The sequence below is a fragment of the Schistocerca americana genome, chromosome 6 (assembly GCF_021461395.2).
Source record: "Schistocerca americana isolate TAMUIC-IGC-003095 chromosome 6, iqSchAmer2.1, whole genome shotgun sequence".
Classification (NCBI taxonomy): domain Eukaryota; kingdom Metazoa; phylum Arthropoda; class Insecta; order Orthoptera; family Acrididae; genus Schistocerca; species Schistocerca americana.
The window spans coordinates 323,031,617-323,056,970 of record NC_060124.1 but is presented as its reverse complement, the minus strand read 5'-3'; the positions used below and the strand labels follow the sequence as shown (position 1 = coordinate 323,056,970).

The 25,354-nt window shown below is 40.3% G+C and overlaps 1 protein-coding gene across 1 annotated transcript in view; it reads left to right on the top strand.

Moving 5' to 3' along the window:
• The window catches only part of LOC124620114 (inactive dipeptidyl peptidase 10-like), a 1,175,439-nt gene extending 1,150,512 nt beyond the window's left edge, over positions 1–24,927 (top strand). The window contains exons 17-18 of the mRNA XM_047146784.1: positions 12,309–12,520; positions 23,865–24,927. Of these exons, the coding sequence (XP_047002740.1) occupies positions 12,309–12,520; positions 23,865–24,008 (356 nt within the window). The 3' untranslated portion in view covers positions 24,009–24,927. The remainder of the gene's footprint in view (positions 1–12,308; positions 12,521–23,864) is intronic.
• The last annotated feature ends 427 nt before the right edge of the window (positions 24,928–25,354 follow it).

Here is a 25,354-nt window from a genome sequence, read left to right as displayed (position 1 = left end):
ACTGAGCTACCCAAGCACGACTCACGCCCCATCCTCACAGCTTTACTTCTGCCAGCACCTCGTCTCCTACCTTCCAAACTTTACAGAAGCTCTCCTGCAAACCTTGCAGAACTAGCACTCCTGCAAGGTTCACAGGAGAGCTTCTGTAAAGTTTGGAAGGTAGGAGATGAGGTTCTGGCAGAAGTAAAGCTATAAGGACGGGGCGTGAGTCGTGCTTGGGTAGCTCAGTTGGTAGAGCACTTGCCCGCGCAAGGCAAAGGTCCTGAGTTTGAGTCTCGGTCCAGCACACAGTTTTAATCTGCCAGGAAGTTTCATATCAGTGCACACTCCGCTGCAGAGTGAAAATTTCATTCTAGAAACATCCCCCAGCCTGTGGCTAAGCCATGTCTCCACAATATCCTTTCTTTTAGGAGTGTTAGTTCTGCAAGGTTCGCAGGTGAGCTTCTGTAAAGTTTGGAAGGTAGGAGACGAAGTGCTGGCAGAAGTAAAGCTGTGAGGACGGGCCGTGAGTCGTGCTTGGGTAGCTCAGTTGGTAGAGCACTTGCCTGCGAAAGGCAAAGGTCCCGAGTTCGAGTCTCGGTCCGGCACACAGTTTTAATCTGCCAGGAAGTTTCATATCAGCGCACACTCCTCCGTAGAGTGAAAATTTCATTCTAGAAACATCCCCCAGGATGTGGCTAAGCCATGTCTCTGCAATATCCTTTCTTTCAGGAGTGCTAGTCCTGCAATAGTCCTGCAAGGTTCGCAGGAGAGCTTCTGTAAAGTTTGGAAGGTAGGAGACGAGGTACTGGCAGAAGTAAAGCTCTGAGGGCAGGACTTGAGTCATGCTTGGGTAGCTCAGTTGGTAGAGCACTTGCCCGCGAAAGGCAAAGGTCCCGAGTTCGAGTCTCGGTCCGGCACACAGTTTTAATCTGCCAGTAAGTTTCACTGTATTGTTTTGCTTGCATTGTAATTGTATATACTGAAGAACATTGATTATTAGCATGTCGCCATTTGTTTGTGATGCACCTTTGTGAATATGCAAAGTTAAGTAGTGTCAATTTACCTTACTGTAATAAACTTCATTAATACACTCCTGGGAATTGAAATAAGAACACCGTGAATTCATTGTCCCAGGAAGGGGAAACTTTATTGACACATTCCTGGGGTCAGATACATCACATGATCACACTGACAGAACCACAGGCACATAGACACAGGCAACAGAGCATGCACAATGTCGGCACTAGTACAGTGTATATCCACCTTTCGCAGCAATGCAGGCTGCTATTCTCCCATGGAGACGATCGTAGAGATGCTGGATGTAGTCCTGTGGAACAGCTTGCCATGCCATTTCCACCTGGCGCCTCAGTTGGACCAGCGTTCGTGCTGGACGTGCAGACCGCGTGAGACGACGCTTCATCCAGTCCCAAACATGCTCAATGGGGGACAGATCCGGAGATCTTGCTGGCCAGGGTAGTTGACTTACACCTTCTAGAGCACGTTGGGTGGCACGGGATACATGCGGACGTGCATTGTCCTGTTGGAACAGCAAGTTCCCTTGCCGGTCTAGGAATGGTAGAACGATGGGTTCGATGACGGTTTGGATGTACCGTGCACTATTCAGTGTCCCCTCGACGATCACCAGTGGTGTACGGCCAGTGTAGGAGATCGCTCCACACACCATGATGCCGGGTGTTGGCCCTGTGTGCCTCGGTCGTATGCAGTCCTGATTGTGGCGCTCACCTGCACGGCGCCAAACATGCATACGACCATCATTGGCACCAAGGCAGAAGCGACTCTCATCGCTGAAGACGACACGTCTCCATTCGTCCCTCCATTCACGCCTGTCACGACACCACTGGAGGCGGGCTGCACGATGTTGGGGCGTGAGCGGAAGACGGCCTAATGGTGTGCGGGACCGTAGCCCAGCTTCATGGAGATGGTTGTGAATGGTCGTCGCCGATACCCCAGGAGCAACAGTGTCCCTAATTTGCTGGGAAGTGGTGGTGCAGTCCCCTACGGCACTGCATAGGATCCTACGGTCTTGGCGTGCATCCGTGCGTTGCTGCGGTCCGGTCCCAGGTCAACGGGCACGTGCACCTTCCGCCGACCACTGGCGACAACATCGATGTACTGTGGAGACCTCACGCCCCACGTGTTGAGCAATTCGGCGGTAGGTCCACCCGGCCTCCCGCATGCCCACTATACGCCCTCGCTCAAAGTCCGTCAACTGCACATACAGTTCACGTCCACGCTGTCACGGCATGCTACCAGTGTTAAACACTGCGATGGAGCTCCGTATGCCACGGCAAACTGGCTGACACTGACGGCGGTGGTGCACAAATGCTGCGCAGCTAGCGCCATTCGACGGCCAACACCGCGGTTCCTGGTGTGTCCGCTGTGCCGTGCGTGTGATCATTGCTTGTACAGCCCTCTCGCAGTGTCCGGAGCAAGTATGGTGGGTCTGACACACCGGTGTCAATGTGTTCTTTTTTCCATTTCCAGGAGTGTACAATTTGCTAGAATTGTTGCCTAGAAATCTGGGAAAGGACGTTTCCTAAACACCCTGTATTAGACGAGTGGACAGAACACAACATTTTCAGCATAAGCATTGTCAGCAACCAGGAATGTTAACAACTGAACCATGGCCGTGTAAATTATGGGTGCAGGAAACTGTCCAAGAATGGGAATCTGTTGTTAGTTATAACTCAATAACTTCCATGACAATGGAGCCAGAGACAGTTCAGTGCATAACCTGGTTGGAAACACCATCACTGCTGACACATTGTTCACATCCATGTTTGTTTCATCCTCACTCAGGTTTGAAAGAGTGTTACATACAGAATCAATGCGTCCTTTTTTATGTCACCTTATACATGTTGCCCAGCATTTGGGGCATGCGGTCTTTTTGTGTTAAATGAAACAGCATGGGCATGAAGGCAGCAGAGCAAGAGGCTGTTGCTGTTGTGATGTTGACTGATGTTGTCATGAACAACAATTACCTACATGATGCTGAGACTTGTATTGGAACCGAGCGAGGTGGCGCAGTGGTTAGCACACTGGACTCGCATTCGGGAGGACGACGGTTCAATCCCGTCTCCGGCCATCCTGATTTAGGTTTTCCGTGATTTCCCTAAATCGTTTCAGGCAAATGCCGGTATGGTTCCTTTGAAAGGGCACGGCCGATTTCCTTCCCAATCTTTCCATAACCCGAGCTTGCGCTCCGTCTCTAATGACCTCGTTGTCGACGGGACGTTAAACACTAACCACCACCACCACTTGTATTGGACTACCACAATAGCTTCTCCATTCCCTTGTCAACTGACTGAAGGCTGGGAGGGGTGAGAGGAAGTGATTTCTGAAACTTTTGACCACACTTCTATATGACTATCTGCAGCTTATGAAACTCTAAATGACTGAGCTATGTTTAACTCTTCTGAAAGTATAGGATTTTCACCCTGTAGAGCTCGCTCTTGAACTTCCATATCAGGAACAAGACATACGATTTTGAACCATTTGATCTGCGTAGGATTCCTTACAAACATTTGTCACAAAATTACAATGAAGACTGAGTCCATGTAGTTCTGCTGCCCATCCCCTGTATGAGTGTTCTGGCTGTTTTTGGCAATGGTAAAACTCCACACAAGCAGCAACAATGTGAGTATGTTTACAGTGATAGACAGAAAGTAACACACATCTGATCAGAAGAAAGACTTGAAGGTTCTTGTTAGAAGGTGGACTGATACAACAACTGATATGCATGAGGTGAGATCCACAACAAAACAACAGTGTTGCACAAGTTTTTCGTCTGTTGCCCCAAATGTCTGAAAATGTTGTTGCAGGCATTTTCTGTAAATGTCCAGTCTTCTGTTGCATCATTGTAGGCTCAGAACGGCTGAGGATATATTGTTGGCAGGGCTCCACATTGTGCCGATGTAGTTGTTAAACAGAAAACACAAAGTGTCAGCATCTGCTGTTGGTCAAGAAAAGATTTAAGCACTGCCTCCATGGAAATTAAACTTAAATGACCAATGACTGAAGTGGAACACATGGTGTTGATTACAGTACTCATCACCAATATGTTCTAACCCAAGAACACTGTAACTTTATAGCACAAAAAAGCATAAACATATGAGAGACAAAGCAAATATAATGGATAACACACAACTGGCCAGTTGAGCTTTGCACTCTGGCCTATTCAGGGTGATTTTTTCCACGATGCACAAAATCTAGGGATTGATCCGATGAGAGGATGTGGAAAAAAAAGGTCTAATGAAATTATGTCCAGAAATGCATGGTTTCCATGCTGGAGACTAATTATTCAATCATAAGAGACTGCGGTTTAATATGCACTGTACCATGTAGCCACAGTTACAGTATGTATTGTTCCTCATGAATCATGCCCTAGTGCCCTCTCCTGCCATAGCAATTGGTAATGTTGTGTCCAATTTACTTCTCTTGCTGGCTCACCTTGTAGTGGATTTGATACAGTACTGTACTTGATGGTTCCATATTTGAATTGAGGGCTTGCCGACATGGTATTTTCTTAACCAAAGGCAAATGTCAATGGGTGGGGGGGCAGCAAGGTTGTATCATGAGACCTATCCCCACTGACAACAACCACAGCATTCAATGTTTGCAAAAGTATTTCACCATTTGTCTGACAGGGTCATTCCAGAAAGCAGGAAATCATGAAGGACACACCCAAAATGATCAGACAGCAGACTTGGGGGAAAATGTGATAAACACTCTAAAAGGTGATCACCATGTCAGTGCCAGGGAGATGGTCCACCAGTACAGGATAAGCCAGACAACCGTGTGGAACATTCTCCATGACAATTGTTACTGCCCATATCACTTATAGTGTGTACAGGGATTATTAGCAACAGACTTTCCACATCAGGAGCAGTTCTGTCACTGGTTTCTTCCCAGGTAACCACGATTCCAAGATTCACATCATCCACCTTATTAACAGATGAGGCCACCCCTTTACACAGAGTGATATCTTCAGCTTTCATAAGTCATCTGTGGGGTAGTATGCATAGCCCACATGGTATGGTGGCAGCAAATCATCAGCATCAGTGCAGCTGGTATGTGTGGGTCGAGATAAGTGGTGACCGTATTTTGAAACCAGTCTTCCTTCCACATTGCCGAACAGGCTGGAATTATAGGTGTTTCTTGCGGGTGAGTTTGCCTCCCCTGCTAAAACAGGTGCCATTGCTGATCCAAAGGGTTATGTGGCTGCTACATGATGGTGCTCCAATCCACTCTGTGGTTGACATCCAGACACATCTCAACTGTATCTTCCCTGGTTGATGGATCGGATGACAGGGGTCTAATTGGATGGCCTGCTCATTCACTGGATCTCAACCTATGCAATTTCTGGTTATGGGGCCATCCCAAAAGTATCATGTATGCAAAGCCCATTCTGTATGTGGGGACACTGGAGCAGCATATTCATGTTGCCTGAATAAATGGTCTCTAGCATGGAAACCATGCATTTCCGGACATAAGTTCATTACACATTTTTTGTTCCATATCCTCTCACTGATCAGTCCCTAGAGTTTGTACATGGTGGAAAAAATCACCCTGTATACTCTTTAGTTCTAAGAGGGGTGCAGCTGGCAGTCTGCGCATACAACTGCTGTTCAAGGAGAGAGATACCTCCCATAAATCATTCAGTCTTACAGAACAAGCGAATACAGTGAAACCCCTATTTTACATTTTCATGTGGTACAGACTGAAAAAAGCAAAACTGAGGAAAACTATGAATTGAGGAAAATGTTAAAACCCCCAAAATATGAGCAAAAGCACATGTAATTGACATATGTGATTAAAAATCGCTTTCCTCTCTGTTAAGTTACACAAAATCTCTCTAAATGAAAGAAATTAAATGTACAGTACATTGTTTGTACAATAATTTGTGGTAATGAACTTTATCAAGTGCTTGAAAAATCACAGATGTGTAACATAAAGTAAAAACTCACCAAAAAATTGAAATTGGTATCTGGGTACAAGGTAATTGAGCCATTTTTCAACATGCTATGCCCACAAATTATACATTCAAAACATGAGATTATCCTTTGGGCTCACCCAGAAAAAAGCAAAAATTGATGACCCTGTTGAATTAAACCAAAAACATCACTGCACCTAGGTTTTAAAACCATAAGGGTAAATGTGGACAGCTGCTTAATGACATACTTTGTCACCATTCTTGTTATTGTTTAATGCTTTTCTTATGGGCTACACTTCATTTTCTCACCACCATTAAAGTGTTATTTTAGGCTTGATGAGAGAAACAGAGAAGTCTAAAAATGAGTTTACTTCCCCAAATGACTTTACAAGCTTATTAGAAATCAGCTCAGTGAATTTCTGTACACTGTGCAAAACATAAATTGGAACGACATCTCAGGTGCTACAGTTTCACTTCATGCACTTCTATCACTGTTACCAACTTTTACAATCTATAGTTTGTGATGTGTGTGGTGCAAAGTACAGTATATACATGAGTAGTGTATGTAGTTGTTGTAACTGCATCATGTCAGCTTTGAACACAAAAATCTTTAAAATGTACTACTGTAAAACCCTTGTTCTATTTCTGTGTGACCTCTCCGTCTTAGTACATCATCTGAATGAAAAGTATATTTTCAGCACTTCATAAAATGCATTCACCCCAACCTGCACTCCCATCACTGAAGGACCACTGCCCCTCTCCACACATCCAGTAGACAAACTCATTTTACATGTGTTAGTATGGTGTCAGATGGCAACCCAGTTCTAAGCAAAGAAGGGAAGGCAGAATGGTGGAAGGAGTATATAGAGGGTTTATACAAGGGCGATGTACTTGAGGACAATATTATGGAAATGGAAGAGGATATAGATGAAGATGAAATGGGAGATACGATACTGCGTGAAGAGTTTGACAGAGCACTGAAAGACCTGAGTCGAAACAAGGCCCCGGGAGTAGACAACATTCCATTAGAACTACTGACAGCCTTGGGAGAGCCAGTCATGACAAAACTCTACCATCTGGTGAGCAAGATGTATGAGACAGGCGAAATACCCACAGACTTCAAGAAGAATATAATAATTCCAATCCCAAAGAAAGCAGGTGTTGACAGATGTGAAAATTACCGAACTATCAGTTTAATAAGTCACAGCTGCAAAATACTAATGCGAATTCTTTACAGACGAATGGAAAAACTGGTAGAAGCGGACCTCGGGGAAGATCAGTTTGGATTCCGTAGAAATGTTGGAACACGTGAGGCAATACTAACCTTACGACTTATCTTAGAAGAAAGATTAAGAAAAGGCAAACCTACGTTTCTAGCATTTGTAGACTTAGAGAAAGCTTTTGACAACGGTAAGTGGAATACTCTCTTTCAAATTCTGAAGGTGGCAGGGGTAAAATACAGAGAGCGAAAGGCTATTTACAATTTGTACAGAAACCAGATGGCAGTTATAAGAGTCGAGGGGCATGAAAGGGAAGCAGTGGTTGGGAAAGGAGTGAGACAGGGTTGTAGCCTCTCCCTGATGTTATTCAATCTGTATATTGAGCAAGCAGTAAAGGAAACAAAAGAAAAATTTGGAGTAGGTTTTAAAATCCATGGAGAAGAAATAAAAACTTTGAGGTTCGCTGATGACATTGTAATTCTGTCAGAGGCAGCAAAGGACTTGGAAGAGCAGTTGAACGGAATGGACAGTGTCTTGAAAGGAGGATATAAGATGAACATCAACAAAAGCAAAACGAGGATAATGGAATGTAGTCAGATTAAATCGGGTGATGCTGAGGGTATTAGATTAGGAAATGAGACACTTAAAGTAGTAAAGGAGTTTTGCTATTTAGGGAGTAAAATAACTGATGATGGTCGAAGTAGAGAGGATATAAAATGTAGACTGGCAATGGCAAGGAAATCGTTTCTGAAGAAGAGAAATTTGTTAACATCGAGTATAGATTTAAGTGTCAGGAAGTCATTTCTGAAAGTATTTGTATGGAGTGTAGCCATGTATGGAAGTGAAACATGGACGATAACCAGTTTGGACAAGAAGAGAATAGAAGCTTTCGAAATGCGGTGCTACAGAAGAATGCTGAAGATAAGGTGGGTAGATCACGTAACTAATGAGGAGGTATTGAATAGGATTGGGGAGAAGAGAAGTTTGTGGCACAACTTGACTAGAAGAAGGGATCGGTTGGTAGGACATGTTTTGAGGCATCAAGGGATCACAAATTTAGCATTGGAGGGCAGCGTGGAGGGTAAAAATCGTTTAGGGAGACCAAGAGATGAATACACTAAGCAGATTCAGAAGGATGTAGGTTGCAGTAGGTACTGGGAGATGAAGAAGCTTGCACAGGATAGAGTAGCATGGAGAGCTGCATCAAACCAGTCTCAGGACTGAAGACCACAACAACAACAACAACAGTATGGTGTGGTGACTGCACTTGCTACTGGATGACTTAACAAGTCACCAACGAGTAAGAGTTCACTAGCCAGTAATGGGTGACTTTTACTTTATTATGACTGAGCGTATTCTTCGAGACTCGCTGTTTTAACTTAAAGGGTTAACAATTGATGTTGTTGCCAAATACAGTACACTGGGTATACATGCAAAAAGATGAGACTGAATTATAAGTGGCACAACAAAAGGTAGCTGTTGGGCCCCTTCATCATGTATTGGCTTTGTCCAGAACACTTCGCACTGACAGTCTTGTTATTACATTACTGCTGCGACCTAGCAATAGTTGTACCATAGTTGCACAGTGAATCTAAATGTTGCAGGTTGTGCTGGCAGCACCTGTGGCAGTCTTTCTAGCACATGTAAACTGTCCATAACTTCACTAACAACAAGACATGTATTACAGATTAACACTCATTGTCAATAATCCATTATAGAAGCACAGCTATTGTTGAGATCTGTCAGTGGCTAGAAAATTATGAAAAGCAATGCATTCATTCTGGCTAAGTTTAGCCACATGCTTTTATCCTTTTATCAACACAGCCCAAGTTCTCTGAAGGGAACCATCTCTGACAAAAACTTTTTTTCCAGCTTTAATTGAGTTGGAAACTATCAACCTTTAGCTCCCAGGGGAAGGGGTACCCAAAACTATAGACAGGTTATTGGTCATGGACATGTCACAAGGTTAGAAGCCCCATATTTCCCCTAAGATGGGAAGGGAAAAAACATAAAAATATTTCCGGTATTTTTTTATATTGGGATGGTGGCTTGCATCATCTCCCAGAAGTAAAACATGAGTTTCATGTATAATAATGTATCCTAAATTAAAATATTCATTCCTATGAATGAATAACCCACAAACCAGAAATCCACACTCTTGGTAATCAACAGCTTCCTGTAAAACCTGTTATGTTGACATTCCTTCTTAAAAACCAAACTGTTTCCTACAGAGAATTTTATATTGTGCCAAGTGTTTAAAAATTCAGTTTTACAAGAGCTTCTCAAATATTTTGTGATTCGATATAGCAACAGCATATTATGTAAGTCTCCGAAAGTGCCACTACAAAGAGGTTAGCAGCATAAATAAATTAGTACACAGCTCAGACTTGCAATATTACTGATTTCATGGAAATCACTGAAACATTTATTTTACAGATAGCTGACAACATTTAAAACTTATTTTTGAGACTTAGCATACACAAGATTTTGTATATAGGACATCCACAACTGAGAGGCATGTTAATTGATTTAAAGAGATCTGCTTCAGTTGTACTACAACTGAAGCTAAATTAGTTACCTAGCATACAGCTGAATTTTATCAAACTTATTTTGAAATGTAATTTGGGGGTGATTTTCTAGTTAATTATTTACCTTTAAAGAAATTTCCGAAGTCTCTCATTGCAGCAATTATGAACTTTTGTTAGAGGACCTAACTTTTTCCTGAAAAATATGTACATTTTGATGTTATAACAGCTTTACTTTGAATTTCACAATATAATCTGTAATGCAATTAAACCCAATCATTAGCATTGCCCACTGGTGTTCTGAAAAGTATTTTCTTAGTTTTGTATGGTATTCTAATGCAATTTTAATCCAAGAGTTAGTAGAATTTAATGTTATGATACAGGATTATTTTTTAGAACATAAAATTTCCACTTAGTAATACTTCATTTCATCTAGAAGTTAAAATGTGTAATAAACAACTCATTTCATGAATAACTTAAAATTACTATCTGGAGCCCTCTATATTGCAACTATTACTATTTGCTCTCCATGAATTTCTACTAGTGTAGCAATTGCAAAATCTAGTAAGTCTTGTATCTGCATCCCTTCCTAAGGCAAGCGGTAAATCCTCTTTTCTCCATATCTGACCTCAAGTAATTGGATGCCAAACCATATTCATCTATATGCAGGATACCTGATTTGATTATTAAGTAATCATCAGACATTTCAGGAATGTCTGACAGTAAGATTGTGGTCTGCAGTCTCTTCCAGTAGTAAAACATTAGACCATTGCCTAATAGAGTATTGTAAACAAATATATTTGTTCTATTTAAAATAGAATGCCAGGAATCAGGAACCTTTTTATTTTCTCAAAACTGATGAATTATGCCTGGATAATCTGCAAAGCAAATAATCCTCCCACCCCCACCTTACACACACACACACACACACACACACACACAGAGAGAGAGAGAGAGAGAGAGAGAGAGAGAGAGAGAGAGTATTTCACTTTAATCAGTCAGTTAGTTAGTTTCATGTTCCTAAATTGTAATGATGCAGAACAAGTCTTTATACATTCACATCACAAATTAATTTGTAAATAAGGGTACAAGCTAAACATTTTTAGGCTTTAGTGATTCCTACCCACCACTTTTTACACAATACAACATTAGAAATTCTTCTGTGGAACAGAAGGAGTTGTCAAGGACAAACTTTTCCAGTTTGTTTTCAAATTTTACTTTACTGCCTGTCAGACATTTTATATCACTGGATAAGTGATCAGAAATTTTTGTTGCAGCATCGTGCACCCCTTTTTGTGCTAAAGATAACGTTAATTTTTCCTTCTGATATTGTAGTTATGTACATCATTGTTCCATTTCAACTATAGTGGATTATTTTCAACAAACTTCACAAAGGAATAAGTATAATGCAATGATACAGTAGTAAGAGAGAGCCCAATTCCTTAAATAGATGTCTACAAGATGATCATGGGTGAGCACCACATATTATTCTTACAGAACATTTTTGGGCAATGAAGACTTTCTTTCTTAAAAATGAGTTGCCCCAGAATATTATTCCATAAGGCATTGAATGAAATTATGCAAAATTGTTAACTTACTGATTTATTTCTCTACGAGATCTGCAACGATTCTAAGTTGTGCTTTTTCCAGTTTTATTCTCATCAATATGGACACCTCAGAATTTTGAAGTTTCCAACCTATTTATTATTTTCTCACCATGTGTTAAGCTTTTGACTGGTGTAACACTCCTAAATGCACAGAACTGAATACACTGTCTCTTTTTAAAATTGGAGGTGAGAGCATTCACAGAACACCACTGAATGATATTGTTTATTGGGTCTTTTATTTTTGTTTGTATGCTTTGAATGACTGCAGTACTACCCGTCTGCAAAAACAACTAATTCTGCTTGTTGTATATTAAACGGAAGATCATTTATGAATATGAGGAACAGAAGTGGACCTAAGAATGGGCCTTGGGGAACTGATAATTGATTTATCCCCAGTCAGAATTACACCTCCATACTATACTGGATAAATTACTACGTACAACTTCCTTCATTCTTTTGCTTAGATATGACACTATCCATTGGTTGGCTACATCATCAGTCCCATAAAACTTCAATTTATCTCAGAAAATACTGTGATTTACACTGTCAAATGCTTTAGATAGGTCACAGAAAATACTGACCAGCAGTATTTTATTATTTAAAGCATGTCAAATTTGGTGAGTAGTGAATGTGTGAACATGTAAATGGTGTTCTCAGTAGAACAACATTTCTGAAATCCAAACTATGATTTGTGTTGGATATCACTGTCGCTAAGAATACTTCACCTTCTCAAAAATTTTGTAAAATGATGTCATCTATGTAACAGTTTGGTAGGCACTGATATTTTCCTTATCAACGCTCTTAAAGAGGAGTTTAACAATGGCATATTTCAGACTCACTGGAAAAATGCCTTGAATTAATGCTCCATTACATATTTCAGATAAGATAGGGTTTATTATAAGGGAACAAATCTGTAGTTCTCTATCAGACACACCATCAAAAGGAGATGAGATTTTGTTGTTGAGAGAATGCACAATCGTCTTGGGCCTATAGTTATACCACATAACTGTATCATCCACAGATTCTGCATACTCAGAGCGATACATGGGCTTGCCAGAGGGAGAGGACAACTACCTAGGATATGAAAAAGCAGATGTAACAAAAAGAGCAGGAAATCTTCAAGACAAAATGTTCTTGTTAATTCATGGTACAGCGGATCACACTGTGCATTACCAACAGAGTATGTTGCTTGTACGAGCACTAACAAAAGAAGGAGTGCTCTTCAGGCATCAGGTAAGCTAGCATATCAATTAACTAAATAAAATCTATATTTTTGCTTTAAGTACATTAATGTAAAGGGAATGTTGTGTATGTGATTTCAGATTCATACTTAAATAAATAAAACAGTTACTGTCATGGGGCAATGATTTTATTTTCATTTGGATGACTGATTACTTTTCTCTGATTAATTATTTTAGCACCATATCACTGTGTAGCATATTAGTGAAGAAAATTTCTCAGCAGTCACTTTTTACATTATCAAATTTATTCATTACCCTTTACTGGTTTCAAGTGTTTCCACTAACATCTATGGAAGGTGGGTGCACATCCAATTTTACTGCATAAAACTAGTAGACACTCTCATATTCTCTCTCAGCACTTGCATACTCTTTTCTCTTTTCATTTGTGGCTACTGAAATATTCAAACGATGCACTGTAAAGACTACTTGCATGTCTCTCATGTGTGAGGTTAGAGCATTTGATTGTTTCATGCTTGCAACCATATGTACATTGACCATTGACTCCTTAGCTTCTGTTTCTACATCTTTCCTGTCTTTAATCACATATAGTTCACCAATACACAGCTTTTTACATGCAGTGTAATGAAAGAATTGTTCTTGTGCATTAACTTACTTACTAGGGCAAGGACATGCAATAAAACTAAAACAGAAGCAACAATGGACAGTATAAATGTGACATATCTATATGCATGGTACAGTATCCAACATTTTGTGACACACTGTCAAGCATGGATTAGCATAACTGCTATATTTAACAATATAGATATTATAGTAATGATATATAGCTAGAAATGACTTTGTGAACTGCTTTTCAGTGAAACAACCAGTGAACAGAATACTGTGGAAACTGACAGCTGCGATGCAAACTGCTACATAAATCATTTATTGCTGTGCAGAATACTTTGTTAAACCAAGATTTAACACTGCACTTAACATGAACAGTTAAGTACAGTGAATATCATTGCATCTCAAAGGGCACCAGTGAGAGTCTAAGAGGGTTGATAATGATGTTATTATTTGGCTGTCTTTAGGTTAGTCTAATTGTTTCAGCCTTATATCAATGTAAATTTATACTCAGTGGGCAAAAAGTAAGGTTTTCTGGAAAACAAAAACATTTAAGGCAGTGAAGTAATGTCAGAGTTAATTACTACTTATATTTTCACATGTATTAAAGATTAGCCACATATCCAGGATTTCTCATTTTTTTATGTCTCCTTTATCCCTCCAATACAAGTGAGATGTTATCAGGTCTATTACCAATTAGCTGACGACTCTGAAAGCCTTTGGATATTAGGCAAGGCTCAGACTTTTTTACTGTCTCCCCTATCACCATCTTCCCACCCCTATGAATGGGTACTAAGGGGGGTACCAGTGCCCTCCACGACACTGGTTACCATCTTGTGGCATTATGAGCATGTGTCTTGGTAACAAAATTATATAAGTGGAGCAGACACGGACGGGGCATCACCCTAGCAAAGATAAGGGCTGCAAATGGGAAATCTGACAAAAGGAAGATTATTATTATTTCTTTATTTCCTTTCTCAGACGTTATGTCTGGTTAAAAATGGAAAGTGACGCGGACCTTGATCAAGGGTGACTTCCTTTTAACTGTACGGTATATGTTAAATTGCATTTAGGAACTTTCAGGTAATTGAACGTGAATCAATAATTACAGATTTCTGTAGGATATTGTGTGGTAGTTGATAGTATAATAGGTATAATGTCAACTTTATCCTGATGCCACATGTCGTTGACTTCCTCAGTCAGTTGGATGTATTTTTCAAATTTTTTTCTCCCGTTTTCTTCTGTATATTTGTTGTATTGGATATGGATATTTCGATTAGTTGTGTTAATTTCTTCTTTTTATTGGTGAGTATGACGTCAGGTTTGTTATGTGGGGTTGTTTTATCTGTTATAATGGTTTTGTTCCAGTAAAATTTGTATTCGTCATTCTCCAGTACATTTTGTGGTGGATACGTGTATGTGGGAACATGTTGTTTTATTAGTTTATGTTGTATGGCAAGTTGTTGTTGAATTATTTTTGTTACATTGTCATGTCTTCTGGGATATTCTGTATTTGCTAGTATTGTACATCCGCTTGTGATGTGGTCTACTGTTTCTATTTGTTGTTTGCAAAGTCTGCATTTATCTGTTGTGGTATTGGGATCTTTAATAATATGCTTGCTGTAATATCTGGTGTTTAATGTTTGATCCTGTATTGCAATCATGAATCCTTCCATCTCACTGTATATATTGCCTTTTCTTAGCCATGTGTTGGATGCATCTTGATCGATGTGTGGCTGTGTTAGATGATGATGCGCTACGGTCGCAGGTTCGAATCCTGCCTCGGGCATGGATGTTTGTGATGTCCTTAGGTTAGTTAGGTTTAACTAGTTCTAAGTTCTAGGGGACTAATGACCTCAGCAGTTGAGTCCCATAGTGCTCAGAGCCATTTGAACCATTAGATGATGATGATGATTATTATTATTATTATTATTATGCACAGCATGTGAACAAATAAAGCCAACGGTCTTACTGCAGTGGTAACATCGGTTCCCGTCAGATCCCTGAAATTAAGCACTGCCGGGCTGGGCTAGCACTTTGATGGATGACCATCTGGTCTGCCAAGTGCTGTTGGTAAGCAGGGTGCACTCAGCCCTTGTGAGGCAAACCGAGGAGCTACTTGATTGAGAAGTAGCAGCTCCGGTCTTGTAAACTGACATATGGCCAGGAGAGTGCTGTGCTGACCACATGCCCCTCCTTATCAACATCCAGTGATGCCTGTAAGCTGAGGATGACATGGTGGCCGGTCAGTAACATTTGGCCGTCATGGCCTGTCCAGGCAGAGTTTAGTTTATGTGAATGAGTATCTTGAAAACGGATAAACTGGTTGATTGTTCACATGCTACTGTCATGAGCACCTACGGAAAGAAGTAGAAGGACAGTGAAACTACCACTACGCGTTAAATGGTTGGATATCCATGACAGGACGTGAGGTTCAGAAGTTTGTCTGCTCTTTAAAGTAGGATTGATGTTGATCTGTGGCATCTTTGGCGGAAGTACACAATGCTGGTGCACACACAAGTGTTTCAGAGGACACCGTTCATCGTACATTGTCAAACAGGGAGCTCTGTGTACATATGCTGAGCCAATGACATCATCAATTACGATTGCAGTGGGCATGGCACCATTGGGAATTGACTGTAGATCAGTGGAAATGTGTTGGCTGTTGAGGTGAATCACATTTTTGCTACACTTGGTTGATGGTCATCTCCACAAATGCCATCATCGAGGTGAACAGCTGCTCGAAATGTGCAGCACGCCACGGACGCAGGCTGGCGGGAGCAGTATTATGCTACGGGAGACATTCTCCTGGGCTTGCATGGCACCTGTGGTAACAATTGGAGACATACAGACAGCTGCAAACCACCTGCCTTCCTTCATGCTTGATGTCTTCCCTGAATGCAATGTCATATTTCAGCAGTATAATTTCCCATGTCTTGGAGCCAGAACCATGCTACAGTGATTTGAGGAGCATCATAGTGAACTCACATTAATGTGCCAATGACCAAATTTGCCTGATGTAAACCATAAAAAGCCCATCTGAGTCACCATCAGGTGCCATCACCGCATACAAAAATAAGTGACCCATTATTTATGTGAATTACATGACCTGTGGGTAGACATCTAACGCCACATACCTCCACAACCTGGTACAGTTTGTTGAAAATCACCAAACAATAAAATGAGTATGCCACCAAAGAGCTATTTACTTTCTTTCAAATATTAAAATCCAAGGAATGTATGATGAAGCACATCAAATGGTTTCTTGTGCACCATAGTACATTTGTCCCATATAATGAGTTGACATGACTTGAGCACTTGGCCGATCCCAGAATTTTTGTTGATATTGCATGTTGGTATTTCAGTGATTTGCTTATTCATTGACAATTTCAGTGCTGAATGTGCTGTTTCGCCACCAACCAGAAACACTGACACAGTTCTAGGTGATGTGATTGCTAGTGTAATATTTTCTTTGTTACTGTGTATTTGTCAAAATAAGTGAAATGATAGAAGTTTTGCTTATGTCTCTGGGTGTATCTTGGAAATACAATATGTCGCTTTGGCTTGTAACTGCATGCATTATTCTCTCATAAGTAATGCATTTTTGTGTAACCAATTTCAGAAGATTTGTGTAAACAATTGTACCCAATTCATAAACATCTAATTGTATTTCTTGTTGTAAATCATGATTGAGATGATCTTTTGCAAATCAATTCAGCACATTCATTCCCAACTGCTCCAGTGCTTTGTTAGCAATTGCCAAACACATTAATTCAATCAAAACTGATCATTATACACTTTTGGTGTGAATCAGATATCCAAAATATGATTCGTAGCACATTGATGAAGTAGGACATCTTCACTCATTTCATCTTTCCCACTGATCTTTTGGATTGGATGGGAAGCATGCTGTCAATATGATTGCAAATAATGTGTGTATCTATTTTGGTTGTATAGTATTCAATACATCAGCAAGTTAAGTGTCCCAATGTGCATCGTTATCAGTCAGACTTAATTCTTGGTAAGCTTCACAACAAGTGCAACATATTTTACTGTTCTCAATTCTTGGAAGGAAGTCAGTTCACATACATTGATTAACAGTAATCACAATGCAATCATTCAGCATTGTTTGTGTGTATAATGTACAGATGCAAACTTCCTGGCAGATTAAAACTGTGTTCCGGACCGAGACTCGAACTCGGAACCTTTGCCTTTCACGGGCCAGTGCTCTACCAACTGAGCTACCCAAGCATGACTCACGCCCCGTCCTCACAGCTTTAATTCCACCATTACCTCATCTCCTACCTTCCAAACTTCACAGAAGCTCTCCTGTGAACCTTGCAGAACTAGCACTCCTGGAAGAAAGGATATTGTGGTGACATAGCTTAGCCACAGCCTGGGGGGATGTTTCTAGAATGAAATTTTCACTCTACACTCCACAGACGAGGTATTGGTGGAATTAAAGCTGTGAGGACAGGGCATAAGTTGTGCTTGGATAGCTCAGTTGGTAGAGCACTTGCCAGCAAAAGGCAAAGGTCCTGACTTCAAGTCTCAGTCCTGCACACAGTTTTAATCTGCCAGGAAGTTTCATATCAGCACACACTCCGCTGTACAGTGAAAATTTCATACTAGAAACATCCCCCAGGCTGTGGGTAAGCCATGTCTCCGCAATATCCTTTCTTCCAGTAGTGCTAGTTCTGCAAGGTTTGCAGGAGAGCTTCTGTGAAGTTGGGAAGGTAGGAGACAAGAGACTGGCGGAATTAAAGCTGTGAGGATTGGGCGTGAGTCATGCTTGGGTAGCTCAGATGGTAGAGCACTTGCCCACAAAAGGCAAAGGTCCCGAGTTCAAGTCTTGGTCTGGCACACAGTTTTAATCTGCCAGGAAGTTTCATATCAGCACACACTCCACTGTAGAGTGAAAATTTCATTCTAGAAATGCACAGATGCATTAACATGTCAGTCATATATAAATTGGATTGTCCTGCTACATATCTTTTGCAATGATGAAACTTGTTCATTGATGCATTCCATGTGTAATATGTTGGCACTTCAGAGTAACATAACATCTTACCAAACATATTATCCCGTCGCTGTGAGAACAATGCATTTAATGTGACAATGCTCTTGCTCATACATTTTGTGTTGTAAAGTATGCACACTTCCCATTTTCAAGGTCCACTGCCAAATGACAAACTGTTAGCCGTCATTCATAGATTTCAAATGATAAAATGCAACATACTGCTTCATTGCTACTAATGCAGCATCCCAAGTGATATTGGTAAATTTCATAGACAGATACTGCAACATTTCCCACTCCAAAAACTGTCTTTACTGGTATATTTTCAAATTCACTTGATCCGTTCCTCCAAATTGCTCAGCATTCACATGTGCTTCATACATTTTCAACCCAATTATTATCAGCTTCAACATCAATGTGTCATGCTTCAAAAGTGATGGCTTTGCTGTTGTCTTCAGTTGATCATTGATAATACAGTGGATACCCATCATTGCTAATGATATTCTCAGCAGTTGTGTCTTGGGTACCATTTTGTGTGTTTTCCATCAGCCATTCATGATGAATTATTGTTGAGTAAGCCACATGGGCCATGATTCATTTGGTGATGACTTCAAATAAGTCTGAATAAATACTGACATCTGGTATTTCTGTTGCGATGTCTTAATTAATTTGATGTGATGTGTCTTTTTCGATCAACTAACTCAAAATGTGCACATGTGGCAACTTCCCCTTTTGTCACTCACTGGAATACATCCAACAGCATGTCTCTCCGAGAACATGATGCTTCGCAATGAAATCCATTAAAGATTTCAATTTTTGTTTGAACTCACTTGGATAAATATCACAATGATCTGGTGACTGCCCAGTTAGCAAAAGTTACGTTATTTTATCTTATAATTTGGAGTGGCCATATGCATGAACATTTGCCATTGCATCTTGGGTGTATTCATGCATGAATACTGAGACTGAGTACTTTCCTGTAAATGTGGCCATCAGTAAGTGGAACATACCTTGGTTTTATTTAATTGAAAATAAAAAAGTCATTCAGTTTTTATTTTTGCATATGTATCAACAATATAGTGATTGAACAGTTGTTGACATTTTAGAATATTTTCAACATTTTCACAAATCAATATGAATAGCCACTGAGTTTCCTATTCATTTGTTAATCTCTTTGGGATTTCTCATTACAATGTTGAAATGATAGCAACTTCCTTCCCCTTGGCAAAATTATTGTATCATGTTGTGATGCTTGGGTTATAATGGCAGAAAGCACAGGATGAGAGACACAACAACAGTTAGGTAAAAATCATTTATTTAAATCAGTCTGTTGAAGAACACTAGTGTATTCAGATTCAATACAATAGCAAGAATGTCCAAGTCCTTACTCAAGTCTGTAATAATGTAATCACTAAGAAAGAGACTGAGTACTCCCAGATGTATATCACAGCACAGAAGGTGGGCTGATGATAGCTTGTGGCAGCATCTTATACACTCCCGCAGCAGCACTGGCTGAGAGAGGGCATGTGGCCTTTGGTTGGTGGCCATCGGTTGCTCTGTGGCTGCCTCTGGAGAAGGTACTAGGAATTTCTGGGGCCCACCTGTGAATTACAAATGGACACGCCTGGTGTCGTTTCTGTGTTGAACGACATTATATTCCTCCCCCAGAAATCTCTTCACTGTTGTTATGTACCGACATTGCTGGTAACAACAGGAACGGGAGGGAGGCAGTGGGGGGGGGGGGGGGGGGTGAGGGATTGAGAGTTGGAAGCAAGTGTCACTGAGGAGGCAGGAGCTGGAACAGTGGCTGATGGCAAGTTACTGACCTCATTCCCCCCTTGTGAATGATTGGGAACACCAGCCAAGATAAATTTGCTTCCAGGGATGGAGCAACTTTTGGAACTGGTGATGATGCAACAGTGACTGGTGGGTCCTTGGAGGCATACAGAAAAGTGGCGGTATGTAGAGGACCAGACCTCTGTGGCTGGGGCTGCTGACTGTGGTGGCAGGAGAGTTGGCACCACCATATTCACATCCATGGGCTCTCCATACAGCAGCGTATGACATGACAGAAGCGAGAGCAGCTAGGGCTGCAAGATCCTGTAGGATTCCACCTCTGAAACCAAGAAATCTGTAGGAGGATCACACAGCTGACAGGAGTGGAACTGATTCTGATGCCACATGTGCAGTCCAGTCGAACCCAGACAAATCAGCCAAAGACTTGAATGATGGCCAAAGACTCTGAAAAAGACATGATCATTGAACTTAAATTTAGTATGTTGCAGAGGAAGGACCAACTGATGTGGTGGATGCAGCAGTACTTTGTGTCAGTGTCTGTGCAGTAGCTCTGCAGGTAACTTGCCGTTGTGTGGCTGGGAATGATATGAGGATAGGAAAATCACCAGGGCTTGCTCCCATGTGTGGGAGGCACATAAATTTTACGTTTGTTGCTTAAATGTTTTCACAAAGTGTTCTGCTTCACAACGTGTCACATGTTGAATGTTGTTGGAATTCAAAAGTGCTTTAAGTCTGGCAATGTAAACTGTGGTCCATTATCTGAGATTATCAGACGTAAGAATTTTTTGCCATTGTGGTCTGTTGCTTTGGTTTCACAAATGGAAATTTGCCTTAAGTGTCAAAAACAATCAGCCCACAAAATTAACGTATAGCCATTGCCGAGGGGCACTGGGCTTGGACCAATCAAAGAAATTGGAGGTGGAGAAGCAGCCTGGTGCTCTGCACATGTCTGACAATGTGAAATGAGTCAGTCACTGTTTTCAAGTTTCACCATTGACTTAAAATCAACATAGAATCTTAATTTGCTACATAGTTTTGTGATGACTACTGGAGTAGATGCTCACTGACTAGCTGCTACTGGAGTGATTACACCTTTGTCCTGCCAGGTCAACAATTGTTGTGCCATTTGATCACTGATTGTCTGAGAGACAGACCATGCCCAATAAAATTGAGGTTACCCATTTTCCTTCATTGTAAATAAGCTTTCAAATCAGTTGTTTTGCCCAGGCCAGAAATGTGAGGAGAGTCAAAAACTAACACAGTATTATCATAAGAGTCCTACAACACATTTAATTCTAACACTTGCTTCAAACTTGGGTCCAGATACTTCAGTATTTTTTCATTGAGTGTAGGGACAGACACATTCTGGGTGACAGCATTTCAAATCATGTCATCACTGTAATATTTATCATATTCACAATTAAACTTGCAATGCATAATCAGGTCTTGTAAATCAGCTACACACTGGCTGTAAGTTTGATGAAGTTATCTACACAATCTGAAAAACTTGTAAGGAGCAGCAGCCATGTTCACTTCATCATTAAAGTACTTGGTTAACACCAAAATCAAGCCGGCCGGTGTGGCCGTGCGGTTCTAGGTGCTTCAGTCTGGAACCGGGTGACAGCTACGGTCGCAGGTTCGAATCCTGCCACGGGCATGGATGTGTGTGATGTCCTTAGGTTAGTTAGGTTTAATTAGTTCTAAGTTCTAGGCGACTGATGACCTCAGAAGCTCGGTCATATAGTGCTCAGAGCCATTTGAACCAACCAAAATCAAGTTATCATGGTCTACACTTTCTAGGTGGGTGATGGAAAAAGTTTACATCCCAGCCTGTATACTGCAACACCTACCATTGCCATAAATGTCATTTTCTGTCCATACCTTGAATATGATGTGCAATGAAGTTGGTATCAAGCTGAGCACGATATTCAAACCAGTCTTCCTGCTGTACATTGAATACCCAGAACTGTGGTGCACAGACAGACAGTGCTTGTGATGGCACAGCTTGGGGTGCAGTGAGTGAGGCACTGTCATGTAACAGTTGGAATTGCATCAGTTTTTTCATTCCTTCCATAAGTTGTTGACTTTTCTGAATCCTCAACTGAATAGCTTGGCTTAGAGACAGTTCCTGCAGTACATGGCCATGATTCAGTACACAATACACACTAAACAGAAACAAAATGTAAACACTGGAGCTGTAAAGGATGTCTCAATTAGAAGTCACAGACAACAATATGCAAAAAATATCAGCCCCTGCAGACAGAAAAGAACGAAAACAGCAGTTGCAGGTCAGAATGTTCTGAGACACAAAGTCAGTATAAACACAATGCAGTGGGCAAGCATGGTGTTTGTCAAAGGATCTTTAAGAAACATGCACTACCATTATTGTCACGGTGTTGCTGTGTCAGGTCTCAGCAGGGCACAAGTCCACCAAATAACAGGCAAACGAAGGATCAGCCTCAGTGCCAACGTTACTGTACCCTTTTGTAGAAAGCAGAGAATGAGAGACACAAGAAGAGTTAGGTAAAAACTGTTTACTTAACTCAGTGGGCTGAGAAACATTAGTACAGTCACATTCAATACAATGTCGAAAGTTTGAGAGTGCATAGCCAAGTCTGTACAATACCCAAGGTGGGCTGAGATAGCTTGCAGCAGCCTTTTATACACTTTGGCAGTGGCGCCGCATGTGCCAACTGAGGAGGGCATGTGCATGTGCATGTAATTCCCATCAGTTGGTGGCTACTGGTTGCTGTGTGGCTGTCTGTGGTAAGAGTACTAGGAGTGTTTGGTGCCATCCTACGAATTATGAAGAGACACACCTAGCATGTTGTCTGTGGCAAATGAGACCACAAAAATAAAATCAGGTATTGTAATCCATCATATGAGTGATGAGTTTCTGAGACCCAATGAGCATCACAATTTCTGGAATGAAGAATTATATGGCAACTACAACAATCATCACATCATCAATTGTTGGTGCATTTTATTGTCTTTCATGTTGGTTGACAGGTGTTTTGTCAGCTGTAACTAAAACTTTGCAGTTAAATGTTGGCATTTGTTCAAGGGCAGGTCCGAATTATCGACTTAATTCATACTGTTGATGAAATAAGGTTTGTAATACAACTATAATTTCCCATGAAATAAATTTGTAATCCGTATTCAGCAGTGGTAGTAGTGATCCTGCATAATGATACATTTGCCCTAGCAATTTCAATTCTGTGTAATTGTCATGTAGTGTTTGTTGCACTGAACAATGTCATTTGTAAACATGAACTGTACTTGGGTCTGTTCGCCAAGAAACATTTTGATTGGCTTGTGACACCTGATTCCAATATTTACAATGGTTTTATTGGTGATATTAATTCTGGCAATTTCATTTCTCCACCCACACAGAATATTTGTGGAGTTTCGTCCATAAATCTGAAGGCACTGTTGTACAAACATAATTTATCCATTTTTCTCATAACCAGTTTGGATGAAGACTGTAATAACATTAACACCATAATGGAATACACCAAGGTGTAAGTCAGCATTCAGTGTTCATATGTACTGAGTAGTGTGCACTTGAATAGTACCCAGTCTTACTTCCCATTCCTCGACTGTTTCAGATGAATGGTCTTGAACAGTGTGTACTCAAATGTTTTTTCAGTCTTGCGCCCCATTGCTCATCTGTTTTTGAATCTCGTGATGCCTTTTTCTTTCATGCTTGAGGTGTAGATTGACCAGTTGCTTGTCACTATAGTGGCATAATTGATTTGACAGTTTCCATATTCAGATTTTTTTATTACCTTCATATATCACCTTTTCATTCTTCTATCTCCTCTTTCCTAATTATAGAATGCTGCTTTGGAAGATACATATTCAGCCATGTCAGTCCAGTGAAAGGCATTGCTGTATAACTGGTAAGCAAAAGATATTTTGCCTGGGTAACATTGTGGTTTCTGCTTTCTTGTTCCAGACATATCCCGATGAAGGAAACACATTCTCTGGAGTCAAAAACCACTTGTACCGAGTAATGGAGTCATTCTTTAATGACTGCTTTGGACCACTGGATTTTGAAGAATGGGAGTTTGGAACAAATCTTTTCTCTTTCAAACAATAGCAGAACAGTGAGGCTGCAATTGTGCAGTTTCTGTGAAGTTTGTCTCTATTTTCTGCTGAGAAGATGATCATGGTGCTGTACTTGAGCACCTCTGTTTTTGCATCACAGCCATGGAATACAGTAGCTGAATGCTGCAATCACTAAGGCACACTAAAAGAATTGTGCCAGATACAAGTGCAACGTATGCAGTTGTTTACCAGTGTGTAACTTTCCTCCTATGGCAGTATTTTTATTTTATTCTCTTATTAAAGTTTCCCTTTCCTTGTCAGGCAGTAGAATATTAACAAGAAGTGGTCATTTGTTAGATCAAGCCTTTCTTAATAAGATATTGCATAAAACTGCTTATTTATGAATAAATTTCTGTTGTGAAATATACCCAATAAAGATGGCCAAAAAATCTTGAGACCAACAGTAAGAAAATTAACTTTTTGTCTTTCTATATTGATATAATGCTGCAGTATTTTCTATTCCATTTAACATTGTAATGCACAAATTAGATTGTGAGTTCTGACTCAGTGTTTGTGCATAATCTGCTAGTAACTTTGGCCTTGGGTATATATATGTATTACTGTACTTCATTACACTATGTGTTACAGTTTCCTGTAAACAAAACATGAACAAAGTAATATTGCTCTCACAGCAGATGAAAGTCATGTATCACACTAAAATGGTTCAGAGACAATCAAATTTAGAAGAACAAATATTTGATCATATTGTATGAACAGGAAGTATTTACATTTCAGTCCATATTTTCCTCTGCTTTCTCACTGAAATGCCCTACATTTCACTAAAACTCACACACAGCATTACACTGTAAATAAAAATTCATTCTATTATTATAAATCCTCTTATGGCCTACTTCTTGTTGATATGAATGATTCCTCTCTGTGACTAGCCTTGGTATAAGAATATAGTCTGTCTTCCCCTTTTTTTTTTTTTTTTTTTTTTTAAAAAAAATTGAGAGAACTGGTGATCTTACATTTCATTATATACCAGTAAAAATTTCAAATACCTTTGCACTGAAATCACAGTCCTTGTGTACTTCTGCCATATTCTGCAACAGACATAAAACTTTCATTTTCTTTGTCCATATACTGCTGTGTATATGCGCCCAGGCACTATCTTTAAAACTATGAATATTATACAACTAATTTAATTTTATCAAAAGTTCAAAAATTATTTTATAAATAAATACAAATTTAGCTCACTTTTCATTATCAATGACAACTTTACATCATCATAAGCATGATCTATCTTTCTTACATTTTCCCACCATTACTAATGTAACTTCATTATAATACATAAAATAAACACCGTACTGCTGAAGCAAATGAAAATGTTTTAAA